The 16,885-nt window shown below is 40.9% G+C and overlaps 1 protein-coding gene across 5 annotated transcripts; it reads right to left on the minus strand.

The window, feature by feature from the left end:
* Positions 1–5,442: 5,442 nt before the first annotated feature.
* On the minus strand, positions 5,443–16,651 carry LOC127005847 (deoxyribonuclease TATDN1-like). 5 transcript variants are annotated; one of them, XM_050875069.1, is made up of 8 exons: positions 16,516–16,651; positions 15,348–15,421; positions 13,952–14,015; positions 13,053–13,232; positions 10,330–10,522; positions 9,388–9,591; positions 6,686–6,889; positions 5,443–5,597 (listed from the first exon to the last, which is right to left on the minus strand). In XM_050875069.1, exons 3-8 carry the CDS (start codon positions 13,989–13,991, stop codon positions 5,489–5,491), a joined length of 930 nt encoding a protein of 309 aa, XP_050731026.1. In that variant the 5' UTR covers positions 13,992–14,015; positions 15,348–15,421; positions 16,516–16,651; the 3' UTR covers positions 5,443–5,488. The 5 variants fall into 5 exon arrangements, with proteins under 5 accessions (XP_050731026.1, XP_050731025.1, XP_050731028.1 ...); XM_050875068.1 differs by having other exon boundaries at positions 15,257–15,421; XM_050875071.1 differs by lacking the exon at positions 15,348–15,421 and having other exon boundaries at positions 16,516–16,631.
* Positions 16,652–16,885: the final 234 nt, after the last annotated feature.

Consider the following 16,885-nt stretch of genomic DNA (forward strand, 5'->3'; position numbering starts at 1 on the left):
TGACTATATTTTCTTAGTTATATATACACTGATGATGATTTGAGATTACCCTTTTGTTACGTGTTTCTCCTGTTGATTATCATGCGAGGATAGCATATTTTGGAAACACACACACACACACACACACACACACACACACACACACACACACACACACAACTCTCTCTCTCTCTCTCTCTCTCTCTCTCTCTCTCTCTCTCTCTCTCTCTCTCTCTCTCTCTCTCTCTCTCTCTCTCTCTCGTTCAAAAGGAAAATATTCATCGGTTTCAAGGGAAACACTTTTACGGTGAAGCATTCTTTTGTAATTTTAGGGGAACGCTGCAGGAAGAATAAGAGGGCGCATCCTTCCAATCAGCATTCATATCAAGAAAAAAAAAATTATATGCTATGGAGAACGGAGGAGTGCGGAGCCGCGGTATATCCAGTGCCAGGTAAGTAGCTTAGACGGTATGTCAAAGAAAGACTAATAACCTCGGGGAGGCGGTGGACGAATGGTTAGCGTGAGGGCGAGGTGAGCCCGAGGACCTAGGTTCAAGTCTCACTGATGCATCTTACATAACGCAGGATTAAGGCAAATACTCGTAGATGTATTACCATCGTCGAGTGGCGGAATATTACCCACATGCTGTTTAGATCTTCAATCAACCCCAACTTCAGCGACTTCGGTCAAGTGGAGCACCAGGAGCAGCATAATCCGAGCAAAAATCTTACATCACGGCAGCAACTATGAATAAAATTTGCCTGCGCCACTAACGGGCTGGGGTCGTCCAAGTAAGCCTGCCGGTGCTATAGGCAGCACATAAAAAAGAAAAAAAAATTGTACTCATCCTTCCAATTAGCATTCATATCAAGAAAAAAAATTGATATGTAGCGCTAAGAACTGAGGAGCCGCGGTATTTCCTGTGCCAGTTAAGTAAATGCTATGTATACAATAACGAACTGGTCAAAAAAAAATATAACTATTTTTTTACATTGTTGTATAGTTCGTTTTCTTCTACTGCCTCAACTCACTTGTAAAGTCGTGGATATTGTTCTACAGCGAGCACTGACTGTAGGGAACGGTGAGGAAACGAACCGTCGAACATATGCACCTTACATAGCGCAGATCAAGGCAAACAGATGTAGCCTACAGGTAGATACATAGATAAGTTTGCCATTAGTACTCATAATGCCTGAAAAGGAAAGAAGGGTAAAACTGTCATCGTTTGTGCATGGGAGAGACGTTTCAAGAAAAAAATGGAAGAGGAAACATGGAGAGGCAGGGAGCAAAATGCGTATCGGGTCATTACGAGGTTGCCCGGTCCAGTGATGTAATCCGTTCGACATGTACTTAACAGCCGACTGAGGTGAAATCACTTATGCATGTAGGCCTACGTTCAAATTACTACTGACGCAACATGTAACGGTCAATGCTATTTTGAAGGAGTTGGCTTTCGCACCTACTAGTTCTGCAGGAAAGTTGTTCCACTGACGGATGGCTCAGAGAAAAAATACTCCTGCCGATGTTTCTGATACACCGTCTCGCTTGATTCGGTAGACCGTTATTTCTAACTCTTGGGTCAGTTTGGAGCTCAAAAAACTTGGACTGATCGACATTACTGAAATAAATAAATAAACAAAAAAAAAAAAACCCATTAATTAGTGATCCATGCATAGGCTATATATTTTTCATGTGTGTGTGTGTGTGTGTGTGTGTGTGTAGTATTTTTCCTCTCATACTGGTTACATCTTCCAGTTTTGGGCCTCTGCCAGAACCCCATCCCCCTTCTCCCCCTCTCCTCCTTCTTTTCCCCCTAATCAGCTCTTCCCCTCCCTTTCCCCCCATCGTGACCTCAGCCATCTGCACAGCGACGCCACCCCCTGCAGGTCTTCCCTCCAGGCACCTGGTGGGAAGGGGAGGGAGAGCAGGGAGAGGACGGAAGGGAGGGAAGGGGGAGAGAAGGGGTGAGGAGCCTCCAGTGGCCATGTGACCCCCGCATAGGTTACTGGGGGTCACACACACACACACACACACACTGATGAGTGGAATGCTTTACCAAATGAAATCGCGTGTGCAAATTGTATGCTGAAGTTAGGCAAGGAATTATATGAGAAAATGTGATAAAACATGGATTGTTACTTGACTCAATTTTGCAAAAACACAAATAGGTAACAACACACACTCACACACACACGCTCAGACGGATTTTTTTTGTGTGTGACAATTATGAAGCGGTTATTGTTCCCCCTTGAGCAAAGATGATGGGGGAGTGAGGTCCTAACAGTAGGCTATCCATAGAGCAAAACAACATGTAGTTATTTACAGTTGAGGTATGAAAACGAGCTTATGTGAAATCTAAATAAGAAAAGGAACTATTTTGGCACATAAGTTAATTTTTATACACCGATTCGACTTTTTTTTTTAATGTTGACAATGTGGCATCATCTTCTGCCACTTTGTTTAGGCTATTCGTAAAGAGTATTTTTGTTATATCCTCACCCACATGGAATCCTGACCTGACCTAACCGAGAGAGAGAGAGAGAGAGAGAGAGAGAGAGAGAGAGAGAGAGAGAGAGACGCATTAACTTTCTCCAGGAGCTCGTCGATCAATGCATACAGCTTGCCTTTCAGTCGTTTGGGAGGAAATACAAGCTGGTTTCCCACACAAGGCAGTTTCTCAGCCATTTACAAAGAAAAAAAAAGGACTATATGTTGATGCACTTAGGGATGTGGGTGAAGTCTTTCTACAACTCTGTGAAAAGAATACTAAAGATAAAGACTGGAAAACTAGGAAAGAGGAGGAAGAGGAAGAAGAAAACCCATCCAGCACAGAGCATTGAACTTGATCCTGCCAAGCCTGTGTGTGTGTTTACCTAGTTGTAGTGTACAGGGCAAGATATATGCTAATAGTGTTTTGTCTCCATATCTACATTTGTCCATCAGCTTTCCTTTTAAATTGTGAACATGCACTCTTCGTTCCAATCACTTCTTTGTTCAATTCATTCCAAGCGTTTTTGCTGTATAATTATAGTCTTCCGTTCAATCCTGTGTCCTTAAGTTTTGTGGTTCTCTTTCCGACTACAAAATCGTCATGTCTCTTCTGTCTACTTCCATATAATTTTTAAGTTTATATAGCATTATCAAATTTCTTTTTTTCTTCTCTTCTAATGTTGATGGATGCATTTCCTTTAATCTTTCCTCAAACCTTAAGCCTGCCAAACTTCGAGCCTTTTTTTTTTTTTTTTTTTTGTGTGTGTGTGTGTGTGTGTGTGTGCACGTGTTCTGGAGGTGCTTAGGTAATCCAATTTCGTGCTCATCTAAGCTTCACATGTATTTCTTCTTCTCCTTCGTTTAACATCCTCATTTGCCTTTACGGGGTTGGACGGGTTGATGAATACATTGCTGTTATCATCTTTGTATGGAGTGGGACTTTTCCTATCTCAGATGACCTTCCTGACAGGCAGCACCAGTTTTTGCTTGATGGCCTAGGTGGATTGCTTACCATGGCTAATGAGCCTAACCTGCCCAGGTTTGTAGTTGTAGTAGTCCCTCTGCTAGGTGGATTACCTACCATGGCTACCAGCCCCACTTGCCTGCGTTGGATTGGTGAAGTGGCGGGGAGTGACCACACATCAGTGGGCCATGCACACAATACCTCTGGGGTTCCAAGCTGCTCTGAGATCCCCCAGAGATTTAGCCTGGGACCACAAGGTTCAGCTTACCAAGGGTGCTACAATGAAATACTCTGAAGGTCTTGACGAGACAGAGGCTGTGTACCAGCAGGAAGGACTTATGCACTCTTCCTTCTTTTCGCTGGATCTATGCGGCAGATGCAGCTGAAAGCAAGAGATGGCAAGCAATCTCCCTCCCCACAACAGTACTAGATGCATTCCTTGTACCTGCTGTGAAGGCTAACCCTAAACGCTTCAGATGTATCTGTATGCTTACCTGACTTATTTATATTTTACATTTATATTTTGTGTGTTAGTATAACTTTGTGCACATAATAGTGCCATTATTTACCTCTTAACATTTTGCCCAGTTTTAAATTTTTCATTTTTTTGCTATTGTGGCATGGCTCTGCTGACCAGCATCATGTTTTTCAATACCTTTCAGCTCTGGAGATGGGCAGGTGAGCACATGACAGCACTTGCTAATAGTAGTAGTAGGGGTCATGGGCAGAGCATGGTAGTAGTGGTGTTCATGGTCAAATCAGCAGGGAAGAGTGTGCTTATGAAGCTGAACCATCATCTCACCTAGCTACCAACAGTACCCCCTGGTGGGCAGGTGAATGTCTGGCAGGCATGTCTGGTGCAGTTTGAAAATTAATGTATCTCCAGAGATCATTATTAATGTAGTACTTTTAATTGAAATAAGTTTTCCAACCCAGCTATTTGGCTGTCTTGTCTCCAATATATGTAGGCCACCAGAACATTTCCATTTTAACTACACTTGTCTCATGTTTTGGCAAGCAGTAAAGTGCTTGGGCTTGTGCTAGTAGGGGCTAACTGCTTGTACTTGTCCTTCTGCTTCAAAATCATTGGTACAGTTGACCTCGGAATCTTAAAATCCTTCTGTGGTGTGGTTCATCCTTCAAATAATTTAACGACAGGTTGGAGAGCACATGGCAGTCCTTGCTTGTAGCAGTAGAAGTCTTAAGGTGAGCCACGGTAGTAATGGGTAGCGAGTGTGAGTCAGAACCTTTCACTTGACTAGCTACCAGCAACACTAACTGCTGGCCCAGTGCTGGGCCGGTGGATATTTGTCAGACAGATTGAAAGTTAATATCTAGAGCAGAATTTAAAAGACCGTTGCAGTGGTGGAGAGTGCATGTGAAAACAGTGAAATGGGTAGGTATTTCAGAATGTCAAAAGATTCAAATAATGAATGATGAACAGTTGAATAACAGGGGTTATTAGTATATGGTGTCATCAATACTTGTGCAGGACAGAGATTTGGATCTTAAAGTTCCTTGTGCTCCCTGTTTTACTTTATGGCTGTGAGACATGGACATTGAATAGTGACTTGAGCTTTGTGGCAAATCAGAAATTACTCCATGAGATTGAATCAAGGCTTATTAGCTAAATTGTCTGTAAATGACAACTTTAGCTATATGGCCATGCAGCAACATACCCAGAAGCCGATCATGCCTAATGGGCTGTTTCAGTAAGAAACAATCCTGAGTGGAGGAGACCATGGGGGTGCCAACAAAACTTGGGGCTAGAACAAGTTAATGGATTCTGCTGGGAGGTACTTAACATGGGAAAGGTGCCTGAATGACTTGCTCGGAGGAACTGCTGAGGGTGTCACCATAGGGTGGACAAGGCAATGTGCCCCCTGGCGTATGCCCCCATTGACTGACTGATTGAATAAAGCAACCGGATATTTAAATTAACTTACTACTTTAAGAAATTTTCTCAAAAATATAGGTAAAACTTAAAACTATGAATGGATACACATACTATTCATCAATGTTATTATTACTTCATCACTCATCGCAGACTGTTCCTACTCTGCCTCTGAAGGGAAGAACAGCTTCATGGTGTTACTGTACAGCTGTTCAGCCAACTCAGTGGAATCTTCTTTCTTTATCGCTGCTAAAACTTCCAAAATTTGCCTGCAAAGATGTAGAAAATTAAATGATAAAATGATCATAAAATGGTTGATGCCTTCATATATGAAAGGGGTCTTGGTACCAAATCAGGTATATAGAAGCAAATCACTCCTTTGTCTCATGGGATGAGCAGGAAAGGCTAGACTGATGAAAATAAACATACTAAAAAACATCTGTGAAGTGCACAAGTTAGACAAAGTCTGATGTGAGGAGGTGCAGGAGGTGTGTCATACAGGTCATCTAAGAACTGAACAGCTGTGTTGAGGGGGTATAACAAAACTAGAAAAAAAGATGAGTAAACCAGAACTGGAAATTCTTCACCTCATTTAGGTCAGTTGAGAAAGGTAACAAGGGAAAATATCTTGAAAGAATGCATGTGAAAGCAGAGAATAGAATTGAGGTAAGAGCTGAAAACTGATACTTTCATGCAGAATGTTTAAATTACTTGAATCTCATTTTCACTCACTGATGTTTCAGCCGTAAGTCTGGACAACAGAGGTGCTCAGTTCACATGGCAATCTGGCCACTAACTGAAGTGTTTCATACTCTTTCTCTGCATTCTCAATACACCTCAAAGAATGTTCATGAGTTTTGTCCTATCCATTCCTACAGTTCAGAGTCTACACCTCTTCCTGTACCTACACCCCTTCATTAACCATAACATACTATCTTGTAAAAATCACATCTCTACTTGGCTGTTGACTCATCCCATGCCTATTGTTGTTCCTATTACCATTATGCACCATTATACAATCACTCCCAGTCTCTTTTCCTCCACTGTTCACAACATTCCAGACCACATACCTTTATTGTAATTGACTGTGACACTGCATTTGTACCTTGGCACATACTAATAATAATGGCAGATGATTATGGTTATGAAGGCAGTCATGGTGGTAGTGCTAATGATGATGAGATATATATATATATATATATATATATATATATATATATATATATATATATATATATATATATATATATATATATATATATATATATATATATATATATATATATATATAAACTCCAAGATATTACAATCTGAATTATTACATCATGACATAATAAAACTTGAACATAATACTTACACTATACAACTTGGCTCATTTCTACTCTTCACCATGACCCCGGATTCCCATTTCTCCTTTTTCTTAGTTGGAAAGACAGTTTTGACATGCTTGTGGCCGGCATGAGATGGACGAATCTCACACCAAGGAGAGTCTGTCTCAATCATTAGCCGCTGTGTTGGTACTGATGCTGCAACAGCCAGATTGTCCTCTGTCTTCAAGGAACTGTTGAACATCACTTTGTTAGTTTTGGCAATCTGAGCATTATGAAGATGAAGGTGTTGTATTGACCATGGCTTGAGGGGAGAGATGCTGGTACTACAATATTTTCTCCATATGCACATTTTTTATGTATGGTTTCAGTTATGAATGGTTCAGCACACAAAAAAATCAATATAAAATTATCAGTATTAAAAAAATTAATTTCATATAAAGCATATATTAATATACAAATAAACTTGATGAATGAAAATATCAAATGACAATAAAAACTTTCTCATAACTACAAGCAGTTGCTCAGCTCATACGTACAAGTAAACAAACAGATGGGGGTGACAGTGATGCAATGTTCACCATTTTCTTGTTCAACTTTCTGGTTTGGTAAAAATATTATACTACTATGAATTATATATGTACTTGATTCTAGTACATACTGTATTTACATGCAAATGTAAGGTCATGATGCAGTCACTAAACAGCACGAGACAACAATAAACAAATGTGTCCAGTGCGTTATGCGAACATTGATTGCAGAACAAAATATGATGTATGCCCAGACTTCTGCTTCGTTAATCTTGACATGGCATTTACAAAAGACTGATTTAATGAGGGCTTTGGATAACTCTTGACTCTTCATTAAACATTAAGTGTCAGAAGAAAATGGGAACATTTTACATAAAACTATGAATTTTGAGTAGAAACAGGTAACCTTTAATTTTCTGCCCTTACCAATTGTATAGTGTACTTGAAGTGTTATACACGTTTTTTCCTTATGCAATGTCTAATTTGAAGCTTAACACCCATGCACTGTACTACACAGTACTAGGACAGTTTGCATACAGACAGTTTGCCTCTGGACAATGTGCCTATGGTCAGTTTGCCTACTGGACATTATGCTTACCAGACATTATGCCTACGGGCACCATGCCTACCATTCATTATGGCTAATGGACATTTGCAATGCTAAAAACAAGGACACTTTGACAAAGAATTCAATATGTAGTGAAATTGTTTGAAATGAACACTGAATGACTTTCGTAAGATAAAAATGTTTTTCATGCTTATGTTTACAGTTTCTTTATTTGCTTGTTAAAATTAATGCTTTTTTTTTAATGTTACAGCAAACAACTGTGGTTTTCAACTCTACACTATTCATTCCATGCTAACTGAATCAAGAACAGTGCCATTGGTGTTCTGTGTCACAAAGCATAAGAACGGACCAACCTACGATGCAATATGGACTTTCCTCAAGAACGAAAGAAATTTAAACTCAGCATCCCTGATGTTTGACTTTGAAAGAGCAGCATTGAATTCAGTCAAAAGACACTTTCCCAGAGTCAAATCAGTGGCTGTCAGGTCCACTTTGGGCAATGTGTGTGGCGAAGAATTCAAGCCGAAGGATTTGCCAGCTGGTATGCTCAACGTTCTGAAAATGCGCTGATGATTAAATCACTTCAAGTGCTTTCATTTGTTCCTTTCCAAGACGTTAGCAGCACATTTGAATGATTTATGTCTGCACTGGATACGTGGATTGGTAATGTGCAGCGAGGACGAAGAAAACGGCCCATATTTCCACAAGAACTTTGGAATGTAAATGAAAATTTTACAAAACTTGCCTGGCACCAACAACTCAATAGAAGGCTGGCACAGAGCCTTCAACTTACGAGTTGCCTTTAAACACCCAACTCTGTGTCGACTTGTAGACCGATTGAGTAAAGAGCAAGCAGACAACGAACTCCTTATTGGTAAGGCCAACGCTAGAGTTACTTTGCCATCAACCAAGAAAAGGTACAAGTATGACAACCAATGCCTGAAGCACCTCGTGGAGAAGTATGACAATCAACGCCTGAAGCACCTTGTGGAGAAGTACGACACCACCCTGGTTCTTGACTATCTTCGTGGCATTAATCACAATTTACAGAATTTGACTAAGTCTGTCCATTCTAGATTGATTTTTTGGTTTCAAATTTGATTACATAAATCTCATTCTATATATACTTTAAAAAATAAATGTCTAGACATGAATTTAAGAAGGATTTTATATATATATATATATATATATATATATATATATATATATATATATATATATATATATATATATATATATATATCTATATATATATATATATATATATATATATATATATATATATATATATATATATATATATATATATATATATATATATATATATATATATATACGCTTCAAATAAAGAAAGTTGTTTCTAGCATTGCAAAATATCCATTAGGCACATTGTCCGTAGGTATAACGTCCAGCAGGCACATTGTCCAGTAGGCAAACTATCTGAAGGCAAACTGTCCGGCCACGGTACTACACGGTGATAAATCAGGAAGATGCAAAGTGATGAAACAAGCTGTACAGTGAGAGGATAAAATAAAGGAATCTGTATCCATCAAAGTACTAAGTTTCCACGTATACTCTTCATATCCTCAAAAAACTGCTCAGCAAAAATTGAATATGACTCTAGATTACCTACCATCCATTTAGTCCAATAAAGAGATCCAAGTCTAGGATCTGATTCAGCTCTTCCTTGGTGCCGTCAAAAGAATGCACAACACCTCCCGTAATCTTCTCCCGGTGGTCAGTGAGGATCTTCACGAGGTCTGCTGCAGCATTGCGACAGTGAAGGAACATTGGCAGTCCTGTCACTTCTGCCAGGCTGATCTGTTTCTCAAAATACCTGTGAAAATTTCAGTCATAATAATATTTTCAAGATAACTTTGGAATGTGTCCAAAAATACATTGTTACGTATCATAGTGAATATATGAACAGAATGAGTATTATCCTGTGAAGTGTGGTAAAGCATGGCTCTTCAAAGAAAGGGTCACTTCCTAGTTCCAAGTCAACTCCCTAAACTACCAGATGAATAACTACTTGGCTAGGGAGGCACACTTTGAACAGTGCTGTGAATAGGTGTATAACTGGATCCTGTGGGTAAAGCATAACCCCAACCTCAAATGAGTGTAGCATGGGTAAGGAACAATCTCCCGAGTGGTTAATGTGCGGGCGTGGTGAGCCCGACGACCTAAATTTGAGTCCCACCGATGGATGCTAACAATTTACAACCATTGCTGAGTGACGGGAGATTACCCACATGCTTCTTCCATCTTCCATCAACCTATCAGTGCATCCAAATACTACTTTACATGAGAAATGATCACATAAAGGAGTCAGAGTCGGAGATGTTTTTATCAACTCCAGCTCTGACTCCGACTCCACACCCCTGGTTCCTATGCCAGGTATTTTCTATGCATGAATAACACAATGAGGACTACATACTCCTGCTCATTCCTGCAAGAGTTTGATGCAGGCTATTGTAACTACCAACCATATGATGATGATGATGAGGAGGAGGAGGAGGAGGAGAAGAAGATAAAAATAAAAAAAAGAAGCAGAAAAATGACCACAGAAACTTACTTCCTTTGAATTTCCGGGGAGCAAAATTGTGTGCGATCATAGTCCAGTCCACACTCCCCTATGGCCACAACATTCTCCCTGTTGTCAAGTGCCAGCTGAAGGAGGTTTTCCAGATATGTTTCTGGACTGGTTCCTTCTGCCTCAAACTCTCCACAGCGGGTTGGGTGGCAACCAACGGTGCAGTATAACCGTTCTGTTGAAAATAGACATAAATTAATAAAGCAAAAATAAATAAATTAAGAAAAAAAAAAAATAAATAAAGACACTTCCACTACACTTGGATGCCATTATTACTGTAACAGAATAACACTACGTATCAAACACAAACATTCTTCCCACTATCTAGAGAAGCAAAGTTTAATTCATGACTCACAGCATGGGTTCATGAAGGGTAGGTCTTGCCTTACTAATCTGTTGTCCATTTCATAATATATATCGATGCATTTGTGATCAGTTTATGCATCATCCATTTTGGAGGGTTTATATCATGGCAAAAATCTGGCCCTTTGCTGGTACACAGTAAAGCCACAAATTTGGCCCGTTGCTGCTACCGGGTTAAAAATATATAAAAAAATATTGAAATTGCAGAGACCTGAGCAGTCCAGATTCATGACTGATATATTGACAACTGACTGTAGTATTTACATCAGTGTAGCACTGCTCAAAGCTAGAGGTGCGGCTGTGGGATGTATGCAGTCTTGACTGGTCGTCCCTATCTGTAAAGAGAAAGGGGACCGTCAAGACTGTGACAACCAACTACCACGGCATTACTCTGCTCAGTGTGACAGGCAAGGTGCTTGCCCATTTATTGCTGATGTGAATTTGCAGCCAACTACCAATGTTAGAGACTTGAGTGTTCCAGGTTCATGCTTGAAAAGTCAATAACTAAATGTATGCTAGTGCTTAGTACACTTGTGGAGTGTCAAAGTGAGTTTTGACAGTAGATGCTTGCAACCTATGTCAATCTCAAGAAGATATTTGATTCAGTGCATCATGAGGCACTCTGACACCTACAATATTGTGGGATTCCTGCAAAGACTGTTGATCTACTGACTGTATGTACTTTGACTGAAAGTGCTGTTAAATGGGTGTGATAGGGGGTATCCAGCTTCTTTACTATGAAAACAGGAGTGAGGGAGGGCTGTGTTCTTGCTCCATATCTTTTCAACACTTGTATGGACTGGGCTGTGGTCCATAGTCATTGTGGAACACCTGTTGCCAATAACAGGGTAACTGACTTTGCTTTTATTTATAATGCAGTGATTCTCACCACAGTGCTGGAGGTTCTCAAGCCACTGCACAAGGAGGTGAAGTCTTTGGGACTCCAGGTCTCCTGGGCCAAGACCAAGGTACAAGTGTTTGGAGGCTCACTAGATAAAACAGTACAGTCTGTTCATGAATGTGACGAGGACATTAAAATCTTGGAAAATTTCCCATACCCTGGCAATGTAGTGCAGAACAATGACGGGTCTCATCAAGAAGTTTTGTGGCGGATTGGCTTTGCCTACAGTGTTTTAAACTTTTCAGTATGAGTGTACTGCATTGTCGATACCTATACTGAAGGACAAAGATCTGGATCTTCAAGTCAGCTGTGCTCGCTATTATATTCGATGACTGTGGCACATGGACAATAAATAGTGACTTGATAAGGTGAGTTGTTGTTTTTAATAATAAGTGTCTATGAAGAATCATGCAGTATCACTGGTATCCCTTTGAGACAATTTGGACAACCCTCAGTAAAATTGCAAGATGGACTTTTGACAGAGGGGATAAAAGAATGAGAGGCCTGGAGTATGCAAGGATGGAGGGTAGGGAGAGGAGGAAACTGACTCTCTGCTACCGTGGCCTTTCCCCCTGATGGAGTTCCAATTAACAGGCGTCAGAATAAAAATATAAGCAACATTAATTTGGAGTGGTGAGTACAAACTGGCTAACATACCCTGAACTCTTTATCCCTCAGACTAATACAGGTTAAGTATACAACAAATACTATTGTCCCACAGCACTATCAGAGAATCTGTACCAAAAACTGCCAACTTGGTTTTGATGCCCTCCTTTAATGAACATACATACTGTTTATTTGAACTGTTGAAGTTATTCTTTCTATCTTCTCATTTAATGTCCTTATTTTCCCTCATGGGGTTGGATGGGCTAGGAGTCTTCCACTATTGATGATTGTATACTCTCTCCTCCCTGATGTTCATCCTTTGCTTGCCTTCCTCCACACACCATAGCAAGGTCTTATTCATTTTCTTTTTTTTTTTACATCAAAGGATGCGGCTCAAGGGTAACAAAAAGAGTACACACAAAAAAATAAAAAGCCTGCTACTCACCGCTCCCACAGAAGTAAAAAGTAAAGAGTAGCCAAAAGAGAGGTCAGTTTCGGGTGTCAATCTATCATCATCTATCATTACAAAATATTTTCATTTTATCATTACTGTTTGTTAGTTCCAGGGATGCTTACTGTCTCCCCTTCATCTTTGCTAGTTCTGAGGGTTGTCTACTGTTCTTACCATTAGTCTTTTCTATTTCCAAGGGTTGTCTAGTATTGTTACCATTAGTCTTGGCTAGTTCTACAGGTTCTATACTGCTCTTACTATTAGTCTTTGTTAGTTTCAAGGGCTGTCTACTGTTCTTACCGTTAGTCTTTGCTAGTTCCAAGGGCTGTCTACTGTTCTTACCATTAGTCTTTGCTAGTTCCAAGGGCTGTCTACTGTTCTTACCATTAGTCTTTGCTAGTTCCAGGGCTGCTTTGCTATCCGTGAGGCTTGTTCCAGTAATAATCATTTTGCTCAGGCCAGCATCCCACGCTCTCTTCAGCACGTGACTCAAATCAGCTTCATGTTTTTTGCTTCCATGGTATATTCCTTGGTACATTTCATCCGTAAGATTGGCACCAATGTCTGCAATCATAGAGCCACAGTACAGTCATTGCCTAGCACATGACTACCTGATGCATCAAAATTGAGAGTTGCTACAAGCATGTCTATATAGGAAAACTGAAGTCTGTCCATTCATGCAGCATTATTAGTTTTATACAATTGTTTTGTATGATATTTTTTCTTTTATGCTTAAACAGTTTTCTTTATATACTTTGCTTGTAACTCCTAACCTCAATATTTTAAATTCCACTGCAGTATGAGTTAAAACAGGCCCACAACAGATGGGAGCAGCTTTGAAATGATTAAGCCCCAGCTTAGATTAAGCTATTTGGTATTTACCTTCAATGTGATGTGAAGAGCTTTTACTATCCTTTCAAAAATCCTCTTAAGTAAGAAATAAAGCAATAAACTGTATATTGCTTAGTAAGATTAGGGTTAAGCAAAAAGGCAGTTAACCTAGAAAGTGGGTCTGCAAAGATGTCTGGCCCCCCGACCATATTTTTGGTCCTCATAACCTAAGGGCTTAGTGTTGAGAGCTTGTGTTGCTATGACATGAAAGCAAACTGAGGTTTCTGTTAACAAACAATACCAGCAAGGCCAGCAGATGGCAGGTGATTTAATCTTCAACTGGAGGTTACAGCAAAGTGTGAAGTTTAATTTTCTCTGAAAACAAAACAATTTGTACAGTATTCAATATATAACCACATGTTTACTACTGAAAATGAGAGGATTATGCTTACCAATAATTTTTTTTGCAGCCTGTGCCATTCTAAAAGTCATGTGACAGTCAATATGAAGAAATATCTGAAATGAGAAAATGATGCATAATGAGTTTGAAAATGCTAAAAAAGAATATAATCTATCTCCATTAAAATATCCTAATAGAGTATCCTACTGCCACTAAAATAGACTAAAAACGTAGTACCCTATTGCCCATAAAATGATCTATAAAAGCTAAAATGGTAACCTATCACGTCTTAGTTAATCAAGGGGTACTTGTAAACTAACAGATCTCCACTTGAACATAATGGATAGGAGCCTATCATTGCTAAAACACTGACCTATCACCACAAAGGATGAATATAAATGAATCTAAAAGTAAATATGAGTACTCAGTTACCTATCGCTTTCTGCTCTGCTCAACAAATGTCACACACCGAGCTGCTGTCCAGTGTCACGAATAAGGTCAATATTCTCAGACGCTTCCGCCTCTTACATCAATTATTTCCAAAGGCAAAAAAGATGAATCTGGTTCTAATGTGTTTTTTCACATTCATGGTACAGAAGAATGGTCAGCCTACTACTAGAATCACAAAACTACCTCTGAAAATGCCCAAAACTCCTACAAAAACCTTGTCAACTGTATGTGCTAGGGTGCCAAAATGTTTAGGAATATGACCCTAAATACCTCCTCCCCAAAAAATCACTTTGCATGCCCTCTAGCTACACCACCCCTGCAAGCCTTGTGAACACGGCAGTGTGAAGTTGTCTGGCCTGGGCTTGGTTTGTCCACTCGTGCTCTCAAAAAAATTAGTGTTGACCAAAAGTGATTCTCTGAGCTCTGTGACACAGATAAGGTGAAAGTAAAACTGCACATCAGCATGGGAGGATTCTTTATAAAACTTGTCAAATGTTTGTTATAATGCCCGTATATTTGCTATTGCTGATGTGTGAAGTTACCCACCCACTGAAGGTGAGGCCCCCCGGAGGTCAGCAGTGCCAGGAGGGAGTGGATGGTGCATCAGTGTGTGGCGCGTGTGAGGGGAGAGGAGTTGGAGGGCAGTGGGAGTGTGTGTAGAGGGAGACTGGTTGGTGAGGGAAGAGTTGTGGCAGCATTAAGGCATTCTTTGATGGCAAGGATTTCCGCCCCAGAACAGCCACTCCGTTTGCAGGAATTGTTGGCGGCCCTGCGCTGGCGGCGGAGCGGGGCCTAAACCCTCATGAACGGCAACGGCAAACATGGGAACGCGGCACTCAGCTGTCAACCCATGTATTAATTAAAAGATAAATTGTCAGTCCTGTAAAATTGCCAGGCACAGACTGACCTGCAAGTCCTGTATCACTCGAGCCCCTGGGCCGCCCTGACACGCCGCCACCAAACAGTCCTGTCAACAACAAACACGCCTCCGACCTCACCTGACGGGAGACTTGATCTTGATGTCACAAATGACTTTAGTTTCTCTCAGATCGGGCCTTTGTAAGAACGACAGCTGCGAAAAAAAAAAAAAAAAAAAACAAGAACACAATAGACAGGATCTGATACAAGGGACTTTTTTTTTTTTTTGCTTTTGAGCTGCTTTAAGGTAAAAAAATTGTCAACAAAAGTCAGCCATAAAACGAACCATAAGTCAGCAAATAACAATAGTAATGAATCGCACACACACGCACACGCGCGCACACACACGCACACGCGCACACGCACACACTGGGCCAAGCTATACGATAAATGCAGGAACAAACTTCTGAGTCATAAGAATACCTATTTCCCTAGACTAAACGGAAACCAATAATGAAAATTGTGTAATCTTTTTTTTCAAGCCAACACTACATTCCTTCTGACGGCCACTGTTAAGACACATTCTGTCCTGCCTGGGGGTTGGGATGGCATGTTCCTCCCTTCTCCCTTGTTGTTTACCTGCAACAATAAACTATCCATCAATCAGATGGTAATGTGGAAGCGGGGTGGTCGCCTGACTATTTCCGAGCGGTTGTCAATGATGTACGTTGAGACAAGCCTCAGGACATTAAGTGAACACTCTCTGGGTTTTAGTGCAGTAATGATGGCAGGTGGGTGTATTCCCGTGTGAACCACTGACAATGTTTAGTTGAGAGGGAAGTGGTGATAATGTGCGTGCGTGGGTGTGTGTTCAGTAATGAACAAATGGCAGGTTGACAGGCTTGAAATTATAGCACTTACAGCAACTTAATCACTTATGTATAAATATAGTTCCAGGCCCTGGGCGGTTAGCGGAGTAACAATTTTAAAATTAATACATACATATTACTGAACCTAATTAACTAGGTATCAGGGAGATTGGGGAACATTTGAATGCTTATCTGTGTTGACGACCCTTGAAGTGCTGACTAGTGCAGGATGGAGGAAGGCACTGGGGCGATTGAGGCGCCGGCGGGTGGGGGTGGGGGGGGAGAGACTGCCAGGGCTGGTAACTGCAGCAGCGTTGTTGAAGAGGCGTGGTTGAAGAGGCCTAGGTTGGGTTGTTTACGACGGCAAGGCTGGTTGAAGGCGTTGTTGAAGAGGCTGCTTCTGCCGTGCTTTGCCGAGCTTTGCTGTGCCTTGCCTCACCTCTGCCGTGCTTGCGGTGGTGTTCACAGGGCTGTGATGGACGGTCACACCAACCTCTTAACGTGCGTCCCTCACCGCTCGTCGGTCTCGCTCTCTGCCTGTATCTCAGGTTTTCTGCCTCCTCCCTGGCTGCCCCCTTGCTGTAGTGGTGCTCGTCTCCTTACTGGCCCGTGCTTCTCCCTGCCCTTGCCTTCTCGCCTTTGGTTCTTGCTAAGCTCCTCCCCCTTCTTCACGTGACTTCTTATTCGGTGTACTCCCTGACCTCGGCATTACAACTAGATAATCTATCGCTAGCTAACTAATAATCATTCTAGGGTTCGAGACTGGAGATGAGGGATTTCAGAACCGTCTTTCATCCATTCACACCCTC

The sequence above is a fragment of the Eriocheir sinensis genome, chromosome 31 (genome assembly GCF_024679095.1).
Source record: "Eriocheir sinensis breed Jianghai 21 chromosome 31, ASM2467909v1, whole genome shotgun sequence".
NCBI lineage: Eukaryota > Metazoa > Arthropoda > Malacostraca > Decapoda > Varunidae > Eriocheir > Eriocheir sinensis.

Coding starts and splice junctions, on each gene's coding strand:
- LOC127005847 (XM_050875069.1), bottom strand. CDS start 13,991: ATGACTTTTAGAATGGCACAGGCTGCAAAAAAAATTATTG. Junction 13,233..13,951: donor GGCTGCAAAAAAAATTATTG/GTAAGCATAATC, acceptor CTATGATTGCAG/ACATTGGTGCCAATCTTACG. Junction 6,890..9,387: donor TTTATTGGACTAAATGGATG/GTAGGTAATCTA, acceptor GATGTTCAACAG/TTCCTTGAAGACAGAGGACA.